Raw genomic sequence first — 16,823 nt, forward strand, 5'->3', positions numbered from 1 at the left:
GAAACAGCCGCTTGCTCAACTGGTGTGGTCCGACGTCGGATTAATTTTTGCCGTACTTCGTGTGTCTGCGGCGGCAGTGGTGTTGAAAAGAAGCACGCACTCGAAATAGAGTTGGACGATAGGGCGAAAGCGACACAGAATACTCGCCATTAAACGTATTCGAAAAGGATGTTCAACCTTTTTTAAGTTTAAGGGTAAGGCAAGGCAATAAGCGTGGCACGGATTTAATGCCCAGCTGGCTACCGACACCACCATCCAGCGACATCCGTGACCACAGAACACACAGCTGTCCAAACCGGCACCACCATAGCTCATACTGTATCGCATCCTGTACTGACCACCGGAAATTTGGCAACCCCGATGGTGGTTGAGTCATATCCGAATCTATTTGTTCCCACGTTCGGAATCAGTGGGAGGGAAGGGAATATATTTGGATCGCATTCCAGACTTTTAGAGCGTAAAAAGCGCGAAATCCTACAGGACGAAGGCTGGCAGCATTGTGCCTAACGTCTACCACAGTCCACATTTACCCGTGGGTATGTGGAGCTGGTACGCCGTGCTGTTTTGGAGAACCGCGTCAGACGCAGCTAAATCAGCCGGCAACTACAAATACCACTTCACCGCAACCTAATCACGCGGTAACCTGGCGCAACGGTAAAACGTGACCAGTTGCAACTGTTAATCACGTCGCTTGTTCAAAGAATGCGCTGCTTTTTGCAGGATACCGAGCGCTCTGTGGATTTTTGTTGTTTATTTTGGCCTTCCTATAAGTACAGAGCCCACGCTCTGTATAAGCCCACGCCTTTTAATCTGTGAGGTGCTTCAAAAGGACTGGCCTGCGACTTTCCTGTGTGGAGCTTTTATGGAACTGTGTCTACTTAATTTTCTATATTGTGGTGCTTGCTTGCTTTGTCTGCTGGTGTATGGTAACATTAGCAATACTATAATTATTTTTGAAAACTGATTACATGTGTAATTTGTTTAAATACTGTTACCAAACTTGTTACCATGATCAGTTTTCACTATTTTACTAAAATCCTGCGGGTTTCCGAATAAGCACCACAAATTCAAAGTACAGATAAAATCACCAAAAAACTAATCAGAAGCCAAAATAAACTGCAAATTACATTGCCCTAGCTATGTTCTACGGTCATTACACAAAACGATAGGCAGAATCATCATAAGCAAAGAATATTAAACCATCAAAATAAGGTATTAATCATTTTATATTAATATGAGCGCACAGCTGGCGGCACGGGTTTACACTCCTCTTCATCCAGCGTGTGATCAATAACCGGACGATATTCCAATTTCACCTTGCCATCCGGTTGAACGTACGCCAGGGTGTGTTTGCGCCAGTGCTGGTCCAGCGGACGCTTCTGCTGTCCTTGCAGCGGCTGCGTGTAATCATATTCGTCCACGCGATCCTAAAAAAAGGGTGAATTTGTCATATACTGGGAAAACAAATCTGTGATCGAATAATACATATTTGTACCACTAAAGTGTATATAAAATTACTAAAAACAATATATTATAATTGGTTAATAGTTTATAAATAATACAACAAAAAATTACTAAAATAACTTCACATAACCTTTAAAATCAATACAAACGATATTTTTTGTGAGCAATCGAATATCAATCGACATTCAAAATGAAACGCCATAAAAGCCGTTAAGATTACAACAACATCGGATTCATATAAACAGCAGTTTTTGCTACAAAGTGTGATTCTACTGGTATGTTTACCTGGAAATCTTCCCGAGCATGTGCACCACGGCTTTCTTTACGGGCTTCGGCGCCGTACACCACCTGCAAACCGGTCAAGAGTAGATTCTGCAGTTCCAGCGTCTCCACCAAATCCGAATTCCATATCATGCCGCGGTCGAATAACTGCAAACATCAACCATATTTTCCCGACATTCAACAACCAACACTGCTTGTAACGAGGCATGATTATATACAATGGACGACAAAATTTACTTAACTTCGGAACCGGTTTTGCGGCTTTAGCTTTAGGCAGAGAACAGAGAGAACACGGTTGCCGCGCCTGCTGCTCAGTAAGCGGCTATAGCGACGGATATGCGGCGCTCATTCATCGTATGCGCTGTAAGCCGACAGCGGCTAACGGTCCGGGGTAAAGTAAATTTTGTCGTCCATTGTACGTACCTTAAGGTCCTTGGATTCCTGGTACAGTTCACTCATCTGCCGGCAGCCCTCCTTCAGGACGTCGCCCGTACGGAAGACAGCAGCATGGGTCTGCATGCATTTCTGCATCCGTAGGCGGAGATCGGCGGTGCTGATGGAGCCCTTCGAATGACGGAGATGGTCGATGTTGGCAATGGATGACTCGCCAGCATTCTAAACAGATTCAGACCCAAAATTGGCTGTGTAAATGTCCAAGCTGACAAAAACGATCTGATGAAATATTTCTTACTCGATGCAATGCATGTAAAATATCAACGGAAAGTAAAATGGAACTAACAACAAAGGTTAAAGACTCAAAATATCATAATCGATGTAACATAAATAACAACAAATAAAAAAAACATTAACAGGTGTGATGACAAAGATAAAATATGACAAAAATACGAATCTATATTAAGTTAAATAACAATTACTTGATGAAGAAAATACGTGTCCAGATCGAGTTTTTTTATGCGATCAATTACAGTATGCAACAGTGCAGGTGAAAGAAAAAAAACGTCTTTACTAACTCATCTACCAAGTCATCATAATTGTGACTTAATTATTACGCAATCGTAGTATGAAGGTTTTTGTTTGTAAACACCACTGGTGTGATGGCTCCATGCATGCTTAAAAACGAAAAACACAGAAGTGATACTGTGCTACAGTACGAGTATTATGCTACCGGTAAAAAAGTTAGTTTTTTTTATTTATTTTGCAATAGCATGTGGTTAAGTAGTACTGTAATTTGCGCCTAAACGATATTCGTTGTCAATTGACAACGGTACAATCGCTAATGAGGTGTGATTTCGGCTCTACATATTGTGTCATTTGGAATGAGACATTTCGCAAGGTTAAGCATATGCGTCTACGGGCAAAACACCAGTGAAATCCACATTGCAACGTGTATACCCTCTTCTACTTGTTTTTTTCTAAGAACAATCAAAGAGAAGTTATTCAGCACAAAATTTACTACAAAACTAAACTAATCTTAACAATTTTAGCAATACCAGTAAAATGTCACACTCCGTTTTCTGCAAAAGCAAACCATGTCCCAAGTTATAGATCTTGCCATATACACGTGACCAGGGCGGCGACTTCGCTGTACTTGAATGGCTTTCGATCTACTCTTGTACAGAACTTGTGATGTGTGAGCGTCGTTTACTTGTCGCTACAACGTTTGTGAAAACGATTTATAATTAGTTTTTAGCAATGACATACATCGTATATGTTCACTTACAGTTGTTAGTTTTTAGTTACGACTTATATAGATATCAATAGATTCATATATCCTTACGTCCTTATTTTTTGGAAAATATCTCCTATTAGCACTTTTCTACGATTTATTACCCATTTTTTAAATTTTATACAAAACTGAATTAGTTTTGAGAATTTGAAGCAGATCGTTAAAGTGTCGAGTAGTAACAGAAAGTACTAACATCACTCCGTAACATTAAGTACTGAATTATTTATACATCCTGAAGATCAACGCAATGAACGCATGCTCGCCCTATGAGATCCAAAATAAACTTTTATTTAGCGCGCGTTGTTGGATATCTCAGCCGTAATCAAAATGGCTAATACAACCATTCCGTAAGCTAAAAACAATCGTCGTTAATTCACAGACTGTTAGAAAATTTACTGGGGCATACTTACTGTAAGCACAATTCAAAAATACGACAACAGATTTGCACAATGTCTGTGCCGAAACAAGGTTAGATTACTTCCATACTTATGGAAGTATAACTTATTTAGCTGTTGTTATAGTAAACAACATTAAATATATAATTATAATTAAAAGGAAAACGACATTAAACGAAGTTATTAGTTGTTTGATCTGATTGCGAATGGAGTTTTGCATATGCTTGTAAAGCAATCCTATTATGTGTAACGCGCTACTGTTTCATTTCAAATGACAATGGCTAGGCACGCTACGCCTCGTATACCCTCGGCACGCCTGATTGTACGGTTGTCAATTATGGTGTTACAGTTGCAGTTTATCTTTTTTAATGTTATCTTAGGCCTTGTCCCGAATTCGAAGCGAATCTCGTTATGGTACGGTTGCTCAACCGCACGAGGTGGCTGTATGCAGTGGCCACGCCTACAGATACGGTACGCGAAGCCACCTCGCGAGGTGGAGTTGCTGTATCGCAACGAGTTTCGCTTTGAATTCGGGACGAGGCCTTACATTACGAGGAGGGAATAAGCATCTTCGGTAGCGTGTTCGAATAGTCAAGACTCTTTGAACACTGTCAACCGTGGATGGGTGCCCTGATTGAAAGTGGCCGGCCAAGTTAAACGTGGACTGCCAGCCTTCCGCGGTTGACTGTTAAGCCAGATTTGCAGCCACACGAGTGTTCAAAGTGTCTCGAATATTCATTCGAACGCGCTACCGAAGATGCTTGTTCCCTCCTCGTAATGTATGATAACATTAAAAAAGATAAACTGCCACTGAAACACCACAATCGACAATGAAAATTATGCTAAAAATTATACAAAGAAGAAGTTTTCCTCGCTCAGCCGACCATACTGACCTCGGAGAGATCCGGCACCTTCTCGCCCGGTTTGTTGTTTTCGGCAATGGTCAGTGCACAGGCCCGCCCGAACACCACCAAATCCAGCAGGGAGTTGGCGCCCAGCCGGTTAGCTCCGTGCACCGAGGCGCAGGCGGACTCCCCACAGGCGTACAGTCCCGGAATGACCTGGTCGCCCATCTTGGCGTCATAGCGCAGCGCCTGTCCCTTGAAATTCGTGGGAATGCCGCCCATGTTGTAGTGGACAGTGGGCAGCACCGGGATGGGCTCCCTGGTGACATCAACGCCGGCGAATATCATGGCCGTCTCCGAGATACCGGGCAGACGGAGGGCCAGCTCCTCCGGCGGCAGATGCGACAACTTCAGGAACACGTGGTCACGCTGTGGACCCACACCACTGCAAAGCAGTGCAGTTCAAACACCAATGAGTAATTTATTTTCTAAATTGCATACAGCGTCTTAATTACCATTCAGATGGTATTTATCAATTTTTTAAATACTTAATAATTGTATACTGATTATTCGAGCATTTAAGTAAGTACTTAATGTTTTAAAGGCGCAATCTTTACGTGCAAGAAACGCCGACAACTACCGCCTTTGGGTTTCTCGCACAGTAAATCAACAGTCGGTTCCAGTCATTGAAACTTTAAAGTGACTTACATCGAACGTTTAAGCGAATTCATTGCAGAGTCATCGTACCAAACACTACTTAACTTATAGTAAAGGCGTAAAGCATTGATTAATCTTCTTATTAGTGTACGGCTACTGTACGCAGTTATTTTATTAAGCGTATTACACAGATTTTTATTTTTTTCAATCTATCTATTTATTCAGTTATTTATTAATGCATTTAACACGTAACTTAAACCGTTAAAAAATTTATTACCGGGTGGCTGAGCAAAATGGCAGTCTCGTTTACCATGGTGCGCTGGATCTGTCCAACATTTGTTTCACGTCATCCTAGGTTCATTCGAAAGAGCAAACTTTTTAACATAAAACTAGACTGCATAACTCGCCCAGCGCAAGCAGCATGTCCACAGCTTTTTTTCTTTTAGAAAAAGGCATATTTCTCTAGACAAAGCAGTTGAAAATGTCCAAAACGTCCGTACGGGAAAGAAGTGCCACAACATGATTCTTGTGTTCAGAAAGCTGGGACACGAAAACTTTTTATACGACTTCAGTTGGCAGCATTGCAAACGAACACGGCTAACTGTTTTCAGAAATGGTTTACTAAACAAATTCTTTATCGAACATCCTAAATAGTTTTCGGTCCGGCAACGGGCCCGCGAGAAACAAACCAAAACAGTAGGCTGCCATTTTGTTCAGCCACCCGGTACATGGTCATTCTGCATGTAAACAATTCTGTTTACCGGTTTTCGCGGATTTCAATCGTCATAGCACGCGAGACCACGTCGCGGGAGGCCAGATCCTTGGCGATGGGGGCGTAGCGCTCCATGAAGCGTTCCCCTTCGCTGTTGACCAGATACCCACCCTCAGCACGACCTCCTTCGGTAATCAAACATCCCGCGCCATAAATTCCTGTTACATTGCCAAGTTAGACCTTCCGAGTCATCCACTGTAAGGTTTTATATAGAATCAAGCAACGATACCGGTGGGATGAAACTGTACAAATTCCATATCTTCATTGGGTAGTCCGGCACGCGTCACCATAGCGTTACCGTCGCCGGTGCAAGTATGCGCTGATGTACAGGAAAAGTAGTTTCGTCCAAAACCGCTACGAAGACAGATTGCTCAGTGCAGCAAGCGAATCGGGAATAGAGACACTCAAATATTACCATAAAAAATAAAAGTGCAGCGATAATACAAAAAATTAAAATAACATTATTATTACATTTACATCCAATAATTTTCGCACAAAATGTAGTAAGCAAAAACGGTAATCAGTACGAGTACATCATGAAGGCGCCAAGAAAGTTTAAAATTACGTACCCAGTCGCAATGACGGTATTATTAGCCCTAAACCGGTGCAGCGTTCCGTCTTCCAAACACAGCGCAATGACACCGCGGCATTCACCGTTCTCCATCAGCAGATCCAAGGCAAAGTACTCCACAAAGTACTGACAATCATATTTCAAAGACTACCAAGAAAATCGCTTATAAGCACACCAGTAGCACAATACGAAAACGATACAGCTACAAAATAAAAGCTACAAACACGTACGCGCCCATAAATAAAAGCTACAAACACGTACGCGCCCATAAAGTGTGTGCAGCAGTGAATGTCCGGTGCGATCAGCCACAGCGCAGCAGCGATGCGCCTGGCCTCCCTTCCCGAAATTATAGCTCTGGCCTCCGAATGGGCGCTGGTAGATCTTGTTGTCCTTGGTGCGGCTGAACGGCATGCCGTAGTTTTCCAACTGAGTAACGAAACAAAATAGTCATGACAAAGTCATCTTTATTCCAGTCGCAACGGTTCCAGGTTGAAAAATCTGGGAGGTTTTTTTACCGCACCGTTCACATACAAGGGGTACACGTTTGTCTCACGTGCTTTCACCATAAACGCAACAATTTCACGTGCATCATGCATTTTTGTTGTGCATGCACGGTGCATGCACAACAAAAAGGTTTCCAAAAATGTTTATCCCTGACGTCCACCACCATATGCGAAATTTACAGATAATAAAGAGTAGTAAACTCGGATAATATAAAAGAAATTCTAAAGAACCATAAATCCACCGTGCCATGATAATCGGAGTTCAGAGATTCGAGAAAGTGTTGCGCATCCCATAATACGAACCACGATAACTCACCTCAATAACCGCCTGCGGAGCCTCGCGCGTCATGTAGTGAATGGCATCCTGATCGCCCAACCAGTCGGATCCCTTCACCGTATCGTACATATGCCAGCGCCAATCATCCGATCCCATATTCCCCAACGCTGCATTGATACCACCCTAAAAGAATTACACGAATAATTCCACATCGCTCATTCCAAAAGCAGAACAACGTCCATGTTTACCAAAAAAACAGCAATTTCCTTTAAAAGTTATAACTGACCTTTAATAAGTATCATGTCACAAGTACAAACTTAGTACTAGAAAACATTGATCTTATAACAGAAACACTTCCTCAATGCTGTCCTCAATGCTTTAAAAGTTCATCCGCACCGGAGCGCAGCGAAGGTCCTCTAATTCAGAAATGTCTGTCTGTCCCGAAAGTGGAACGTAACTTCCTTATTACGCAATCACTTCCTTATCATGTAACTCCCTTATAACGTCATCTTTTCTTTATCCCGTAGCTTCATACCTCGTCAACACTTTAGCGTTAGAAGTTTTTTTATTGCGCCCTTTTTGTAATACGGCTTGGGGACAGAGAAAAGCAATGAAAATATTTCCAGCGGGCAAAAGTCTCGAAAACGTTGAAACGATTGAGATTGAAGAAGGGGGAGGTTGATTAAGATAGACAGACAAGGAAAGGTCCTGAAAGCTACAGACGTCGACCAAAGGTTATAGGAAGCCAGGAAACCAGCACAAGCTGGAAACTGGAAAAGGACAGGCTAACTTATGAAATTTATCACGCCCTCTTTCCTGGATAAAATGTTTTAACGAAAAATCGAAAATTAGCACATTCCAGGGAATTCAAAGGTCTCGAAGCATAAAGGTTGGCCCAATTAGCTCTCATGTGATTCAGCAACAAATGGCGGCCGTATCATGCATTTCGAATTAGCCGGTGGAAGCCGAAGCGCTGCTACATTAGAACTTGTCCAACCACTGCAGACGAGAGCTGTTACAACAATGAAATTCCGAAATGTGCGTCTTCACTTAAGTTTGCGGTCATTTTCAAGATCTTGTTTCTGTATGAAAAATATTTCTTCTCGCTTAAACATGACAACCATTAACTGAAAGTTTGTGCCTAGATTTCCCAGCTTCTGTCCTCGTGGTCAACGAAAAGTGAAAAAAACTACCAGAAGAAAATCTTTAAGAAATGACCTTTTTGACGGTCCAAATTGTACTGCATCTAATGTGGTCCATAATGGCCTCATCCCGAACTTTAATTCAAATTCAAGAAAATGAGTTGTGAACGCAAGACCAGGACAGCCGCATTGGGAAATGCAATAAAAACTTTGTATAACGTAAACTTTTTCAAAAATTACTCTCATCTTTCCGCAATCTTGCTTCTGGTCACATATCCGTTTTGCCTTCTATCGGAACAAATATTAATGTATATAGACAGATGCGCGCTGGTAGCAGCAAAAATTTAGCAACTTGCCAAGTACACATTCATAAACCAAAAATGTGCTAAATGCAACTCTTCCCGCCGCGCTCCGGTCTGCCAATGCACGCAAAAGTGCATTTTCCTAGAGTGGTAATCGCAAATCTTTAAAACATCAACCAGAAATAATTTGCGTGAAAAATCCATGTTTTAATTTCAGCTACCTAATACAACTTCAAAATTATCGAAATCATAATCTAACTTTTCTAAAAATTAACCAAAAATAATAGCTAAAAAATTCCTGTTGACTACCCAATGACGGAGAGATCAGTACGATAGGAATAATTACCGCAATAATCTATCCTACCGACCTAACTCAACGACAGAGTATGAGCTGGTATCTCAATCACTCAATGTGGCATAGCTAAGCCTACGAATACGCGAAGCGAGAACTGAATCTCCGGCTATAATTTAATGAATAACTCCGATCACTGCCAAACTCAGAATGAGAGAACTGATCATGCCAAAGTACTGCCACTCACGGACTTATGTAGACACGGCGCATCCGTGTAGAAACAACCAAAAGTAGACCCGAAAACAAAAGAGAAGATCGAGAAAGTATAGCAAATAACAGAAAGTACGATAAAGCCGTCACTTTACGTACACTACCGCTACCGTAATCTATATCACGTCACCAACAAGCTTAAAAGCAGTTTTTTTCGAACGGTGATAGTCGTAAATTTGCTCAATAATTAATCAAAAATAATTTAAAGTAAAAAATGCGGAAATTCCGTAGCGTACCTGGGCAGCGACGGTGTGGGAGCGCGTGGGGAACAGCTTGGTGATGCAGGCCACATTGAAGCCCAACTCGGAGAGCCCAAAAGCAGCGCGCAGTCCCGCACCGCCAGCTCCCACCACCACGGCATCGTAGGCGTGATCGATGATCGGGTACTGGCCGGAGAACTACGGGACAAGCAGGCACGTTTTCACTCACGTAACGTCATAATAGTGCAACACAGGCAGAGGAATTTAAGTAATGCAGGGCGGACCTGGGTCTTCTGCGTGGCTGAGGATTTGTGGCGCTGCAGAGACGGCTGGGCGATCCGGGAGCTGAGGAACTTCGACGGCAGCGATCGCGACAACAGGCTCTGCAATGCGTGCTGCTTTTTAAAATAGTCGACTGCTAACGGACAGATGGGGCCAGTACTTACACTGGATAACTTCCCAAAAACTGACATGGCTGCGCTGCGCTATGAAGAGGCTGATGCTCGTGTGTGGCGATATATGCACGGTGAAATCAGAGCTGTCACGAGCACTCGTGATATGTGTGTTTCTGTTCGTTTCTCTGTTTCTGCCCCTCCGGGCATCTGGTTGTTCGTTTACATATCGGCGTTACACACACACTGACACACACGCAGCAGTTGTTCATCGCTGGTTTTGGTTGACTTCTTAGTTGCTTTCTCAACAAAACACTCGCACTCGGCTTCGTGCTTTTGTTGTTTTTTCCGTTGCTAGTTTCCGGGCGTTGCGGTTACATCCGCTTCCCCTTCCGCGACAAAGCTCCATGAATATCCTTGTGGTTCTGTCGGAACAAGCTGGAAAAAGCAAGCAAGTCGCAGATTAAAAGAACATCCACTTTTCTGCAAAACTTTTTAAACAAAAAACTTTAAAATCAATGACTGTGACTTCTGCAATGCGCATCGTATGCACGGGCCCGGTGCATATTAACTGGAGACTTTTTATTCGATCAAGTAATTCCATTGAGGATTCTTGATCACAGGAAGACTTCATTCAGTCAACGGACGTCCAAGCAGGTTCTTTATTCCCAAGCTGCTTGTGCATATGAAAAGGCTGGTTCCTCTGCACATTCCAACGTTGCTCGTCAAGCCATTCAACGAAAAACATGCCCAACATTTCCGTAACGCTGAACATTTCCTTCCACAATTCGAGTCTGCTTTTCAGTTCATCCGTGAATAGCACCGAACCGTCACATTTCGCGATTTGGACCATTGCTGCTCCATTCATAGCACTACTGACCAACAGCGCTGCTGTCATCCTGATGGTGTGCAACGAGAAACTTCGGACCCCCTTCAACGTGTACATCATGGCAGTGATCTGAGCAACATCGCTTACGTCACCATCGCCGGCATACTGAGCATAACCAACGCGCGATACATCTACCAGAACTGGACACTGGGTGTCGCCTTATGTACGGTACGCATATATACCGATTACGCTGTCAGCGCCGTCACGGTGCATCTCCACCTGCTGGTTAGTCTCAGCCGCGCCTGGGCTTTGTTCGGACCAATGTCCTATCGCAGCCACCACACCAGACGCTTGGCGGTGATGTTCTGCGTAGGTATGGTCCTTTATGTGCACATTCTGCTGCTGCCTGGGATCATCCTGGACGCTGTATATTACCGCCTCCCCGTGGAGAACGGCTGCTGGGTCAACAACTCCCGCCAGATGGTGTGGTCGACATTCACCACCGTGGTGGTATTCGATATCCCCAAGCTCTTTATTCCCGTATGTTACCCAGTGCTGTTGTGGAAGACATTGCAGAGGCGAAAAATCGGGGCTACCTTGCGCGGGCAGATGGAGGATAGAGCACCGTCATCGCCGACGGCATCATGCCCGAGCAGATAATGTGGTTCGACGCGAGAGCGCTGCTTCACGGCCCTTCATCGTTCTGACCTTATTCACCGTTGGTATTGTCGTCTGCTGGATCCCCGGGCTGGTGCTCTATCTTCTCGTAAACTTTATTTCCCGGAAGGAAATCTCCATGTTTTATACCGTATCGGCCATTCTGTATTCACTGCAGGCGATACTCGATCCGGTCTTTTTCTGTCTGAGCGTCAGGGATCTGCGATCGCGCCTGTGTTTATTGCGGAACCGGTGTACGCGCTGCGGCGGTGCCGAGTTCAACTGACGTTATGACGATACACGCAATTTCAACTAACTAATCCGCTTCTTTTTTTCCTGGCTGATAATTTTTCCTTACAAATGCTGAGCTTAGTGCCACAATAAAGAATGATAATATTCCAAATTTCCTAAAAAAAGTGGTTCTTCAGCATTAAAATCAACTGGCAATTGTATGGAAATGGTTCCGGGTAAGACTTTCGGGCTTAAAACTGGCACTTTAATATAAGCGCATACAGATGTGTCGTATTACAAGACTCAACACAACCGTCCGGTAACGTTGTCTGCGTACGAGAAATGTTGCAGTCTGTATCCCTGCCTATATCTCTCGGTAGAGCACTCTTTTCTCGCAAACTGGTACGGGGAAATAAATTGTAGGAACGATGTACACACGAACTGGTTGGTACACAGGAACCAGGAATCCCTATCAGGAGCCCTACGAAAGATACGAACAGAGGAATAATGCCTTACTTCTCACTTCCGGTCTCGGGTAATACGGGATCTTATCATAATAATTATTGCGAGTAATATCTGTCCTATTTACAGCGCCAGCAGCAACGGCACCTATGTTACTACGTACACACTTCAAGTCGATAATTAACCGATAAATTACCCTAACAGGTGGCGTTTGAGTTGCGGTTGCCGCGCGAGCTGGACGCCGACAGCATCGCGGAGATCTCGCGGGCGCTGGCCTTCGTGGCCAACTACCGCGGCCACATCCGGCAGTGCCTGCCGCTGTACGACGCCCTGGACCGCTGGGTGCGCCACCGCATGGAACGCGCCGCCTATCTCAGCCATCCCGTCGTCGACATGGTCCTCAAGCTCCTCGGCAAGAGCCACGCCCATACGCTCACTTCAGAGACGGCGCGCGGGTTGCTTAGAAGGTGCGTTTTTTCTAGTACAGTGGCGTTTTACGTTCACGGCGGAATAAATTAAAAATGATTTTTTTTAAAATAAAAGTTATTATGATTTGAATCTGTTTTTGTTAAGAAATTAAATATGATTTTAAATGTGATTTTTGTGAACATAACAGATCATCCGCTCGCTCAGTTCAGAGACGCCGCGACAGCTGCTTGAGAGATGTGTGTCTTCGTAGTGCAATGGCGTTTTACCTGCTACAATTGTGTCGTGTCGTCCGCCGTCGACATGTTACTTGTTTGCGATCGACTTGAATAATTAATTCTGGTTTATTTGGTTCCGATTTTCTTTTTTTGGCCCGTTATCCCATTTTTCGTGCAAGTTTTCAGAAATTAATTTCTATTCTTGTCTGAATAATATTATTATTATCGATTGTTATTATTAATTAATAACTGCATACAAATTATTTAATCAGGGTAAACGAATTTTTATAATAAAGAAAAATTCAGATACTGTATCTTACAAGAAATCTTACAAGCACATTTTATTGGGTTATTCAAGTGAACATTGGTTAAGCACAACATTGATAATTTCTATTTATTAATCATTGCTGAACACTAAAAAGCACTTTCAATAAAAACTGAAATAGTAAACCAGAAACCTGAAAATTTTTTACGAAAAAGTTAGTTTTTTCTCACAAGATTTGATGGACCGTGGAATATTTAAGAACACTATCCGTTCATTATTCTGGTTTTATTTTAAATTGAATTTCCTTTAATTTCTAGTTCGGCAAATTGTTTCATTTCATTTCTTCCCTGTATTGTATTTATTTGATGATGCTAATGTGTATTAATTTTCCTTGCTCGCCGACAGATAGCTTGCGGCGCCGTACAGATTTTTGATTAAGAAACAAATCTGCAGATAATTATTTGTGCCATGATTTTGTAACTGTTTTTCTCCTCAGTTAATGACTGATTTAATTATGGATAGTGTGCGGTATTTACGCGGCAAATACCCGGCGGAATTCCATCCCGAGCACCGCATCCACGCGCTGGAGGAGGAGCTGAGCGGCATGCTGCCGGACGTCAGCGTCGGCCTGGACCGGGTCGATGCCAACCTGTTCAAACCGCGGCCGCCGCTTACGGATGCTGCTGCGACGGAAAATCAACCGGCGTGATATTTTTGATTTGTTGTTGACCTTTTCTGCAGTTGTGAGTACTGGATTAATTATGGCATGAACAGATGGAATGAAGATTGAATAAAATTGGGAACAGACGAATGCCCAGGGACCGTTTGATGACCTTGATTCGTCTGAATTTATTAGCATTAGCAATATTTGTAGAAGCGAGCATCGCTCACGTACTTTCAGATGGATATTTTAATCATATAAACAAGACTACAGCAAAGCTGCCAAGAAAAACAACATCGGGAACAAATCATTCCCGATCAGCCAATCTAAAAGCTAAAAAACGTTTTCGCTGTCTCTCATGTCTCGTTACTTTCAGATGATACATTTGTCCCAGTTAGCACGAGAAGAGCTAGAAAGTACACAACACACTCACAACAAGTGAAGCCACTCTCGCCCCGTCAAAGTTCTAATAAAGCGTTTCTTACCGATCTCCTTCAATCAAACAACAGCCGCATCCAGCTACCAAATGTTTCGTATGCGATGGAAACAAAATAACTGACATTTTTTTTAGTGTTCAAATTTTAACCATGAAGTACAGTAGTGTGCCAGCGTTTGCAATTATTGTAACGAAGCCGCACTTTAACATGTACTGTAGCGGCTCGAGCAGGTTATACCACACGATTGGTGCACGGTAATTCAACGCTTGCAGCGGTGCAGCGCTCGGGCATGGTAACGCATGGGCATGCACACGGTACAAGTGGGCTGCTTCCCGTACACAAACTCAGTGGTATAGCCTGGTCGAAGCTGCGACAGTACTTTTCCCAGAGCAGAAAGGGGAGCTTTTTAACTGAGATTGAGGATTTTTTACATTTATATAGAATGATGACACGCTTATACAATAAGATATGTTCACAGTTATACGCTGTACGATTACATTGGTGTTTGACCCGCTAGCATTTGCTCAGACAGGCATTATTGCACATTGCACGATCGTTTGTTTTTAGAACTGATGTTCTTGTCAGGCTTACCTGCGCGCGTGCAGGCGTTAATGTTCTGTGTTCTCGTTGTAGCGGCAGATAAATTAATTTTTCAAGGGTTTTCGTGAATTAAATCCACCCTCTCCTCCCACCCATGCACCTGCTGTTATTCGCCTTAACATTTTCAGTAGTCGGCGATAATTGTAATTCGCACTAATTACCACAACTGATCTAATAAAAATGAAATAACCAGTAATCAACTTGAAAAATCATCTCGCTCAACGCATTTCGCGCAGTTCAAGTCGCCGGTTGTTCTATGGAAAAGTCCGCTACAATGGTCTCCCTCCACCTTGATGAAACAGCTCAAACAAGCAATGAAAAAAAATCCAAGCGTGCGAAGTATTCAAATTAATGTTATGAACAGCCGTTTACAGATTAGGACAGTATACATCATGCAACTGCTGATAACCCTCTTTCACCGTTTCCATAGCATCTTGACCGCATTTTCTCCCCATTTCAATACCATCCGTGCCGCTGATGCGTTCTACGAGGGCTTTCAAACGCCTAAAAAAAGCAGTAGGGAGACATGTACTATAAATAATTGCTTTAACCAGCTGCGTACTGGCCGCAGCAATTGATATCACTACCGAGCTATGTTGTGCGACATACTATCGCTGCAGTGCATGCGAGGGAATATCGTTAGACCATAATACGAATCATAAGCATGTAAGTCTGCATGTTCATCACGGGCACACCGACAATTCGATGACCACTATCATGCTGACTGACAACTTGCTGGCGACATTTTGCTGATCGACCGAAACGAATGAACGAACTACGATATTTTCTAATATCTTTAACTAAATATGACCCTAGACCGACTGTGATTTTAAATAAGCTTGCCGTATACCGACGCTGCTTTTTAAGAACGTACTGGCAAATAGTCTGGCGGGCAGCGGACTCATTTTCGTTCTGTTCATACGGGGCAGCTGAGCCTAGTGTGCAACAGTCGGAGAACTTGCGATGATCTTTTTCATCGCAGTGCATTGCAGCGCGGATGTGTTTCACCGGTCCGATGGTGGTATTTCACAGCAGACCAGTGACGATGTGCCATTCCGGCCTGTACCATCCACCATAGTTGCTTTTCTCGCTGTTGTATACCTCGGGACATCGGGAATACACCTTCCTCAGGCAGTTTCCCACGTCGGTGCTCCGCCTAAAGCAAAGACAAAATTTATAAAATATCTCACTACTCGATACTGCTATATGTTCAGCTGGCAGAGTGATGTAAAATACCGGCAAAAGGCATCGCCAAACGGTCGATCGATGTTTGAATTGTCAGAAAAGTTTTGTGAGAGGACACCCTATTTTAGATACTACAATAAACAGCCTGGAGACAGCGGTTTTTATTGCACCGGTTTTTATCTGTGGTGGATCAAAACCAGTTTGTAATGCCCGCTCTACAGCCATGCACGAGCATTTGAGTACTAACATAGATGCTATCGAATCGTTAGATAATCACACCATTTTGTCTTATTCACAGAGAACTGAAATACGGTTCAGGTTTACGGCGCTTGCTTAAAAGTAGTACGTACTTAAATTCGGTTAGCCGCGGTACTGTTGTTTGTTGTGGACGGTAGCGAGTAAGCGGAAGCGACAGCAGTGTTGCGGGTTTTTGAGAGAGAACAGGTCGGCATAATTGGGCATATGCGAAATCGAAGTCGGAGCAGGCGGACCTTCCGACGACGACTTTCCGATATCCCTTTTGTGCCCGACTGCCCCAAACAAACCGTTACCCGTTGGAGTAGGGATTCAGCGTGGTGGAGGCCGGCGTCCGGATGTAGCGCGTGTAGCAGTTGCTTTTCCATCGCCCTGCGCGCTGGATCACGCGGTCTGGCACGTTGTTGCATGCGGCGGTGGTTGCCGCGCCGATGCGGAAGCTGTGGGTGTCAATTCGGAGCTGGTCCGGGTGCCCCTCCAGGAGACGATGGAGGCAGGCTTCCACGCCTGGTCAGGTATCTGCCGTCCTGGTGGATGAGGAGCGGC

The 16,823-nt window shown here is 43.7% G+C and overlaps 1 protein-coding gene and 1 long non-coding RNA gene across 2 annotated transcripts; both read right to left on the bottom strand.

Annotated features, from left to right (window-relative positions):
- Positions 1–1,012: 1,012 nt before the first annotated feature.
- Positions 1,013–10,471, bottom strand: LOC129590717 (succinate dehydrogenase [ubiquinone] flavoprotein subunit, mitochondrial-like). Its single transcript, XM_055486073.1, has 13 exons — positions 10,453–10,471; positions 10,106–10,195; positions 9,944–10,042; positions 9,696–9,857; positions 7,493–7,636; positions 6,935–7,099; positions 6,672–6,820; positions 6,332–6,456; positions 6,092–6,260; positions 4,722–5,118; positions 2,170–2,361; positions 1,750–1,893; positions 1,013–1,427 (listed from the first exon to the last, which is right to left on the bottom strand). Exons 2-13 carry the CDS (start codon positions 10,130–10,132, stop codon positions 1,230–1,232), a joined length of 1,971 nt encoding a protein of 656 aa, XP_055342048.1. The 5' UTR covers positions 10,133–10,195; positions 10,453–10,471; the 3' UTR covers positions 1,013–1,229.
- A 4,476-nt stretch (positions 10,472–14,947) lies between these two features.
- Positions 14,948–16,530, bottom strand: LOC129590722 (uncharacterized). Its single transcript, XR_008690768.1, has 3 exons — positions 16,373–16,530; positions 15,712–15,993; positions 14,948–15,341 (listed from the first exon to the last, which is right to left on the bottom strand). It is a non-coding gene; the product is annotated as an uncharacterized LOC129590722 (long non-coding RNA).
- Between the last annotated feature and the right edge of the window lie 293 nt (positions 16,531–16,823).

Source organism: Paramacrobiotus metropolitanus, unplaced genomic scaffold, assembly GCF_019649055.1.
Source record: "Paramacrobiotus metropolitanus isolate TYO unplaced genomic scaffold, Prichtersi_v1.0 Parri_scaffold0000041, whole genome shotgun sequence".
Lineage (NCBI taxonomy): Eukaryota > Metazoa > Tardigrada > Eutardigrada > Parachela > Macrobiotidae > Paramacrobiotus > Paramacrobiotus metropolitanus.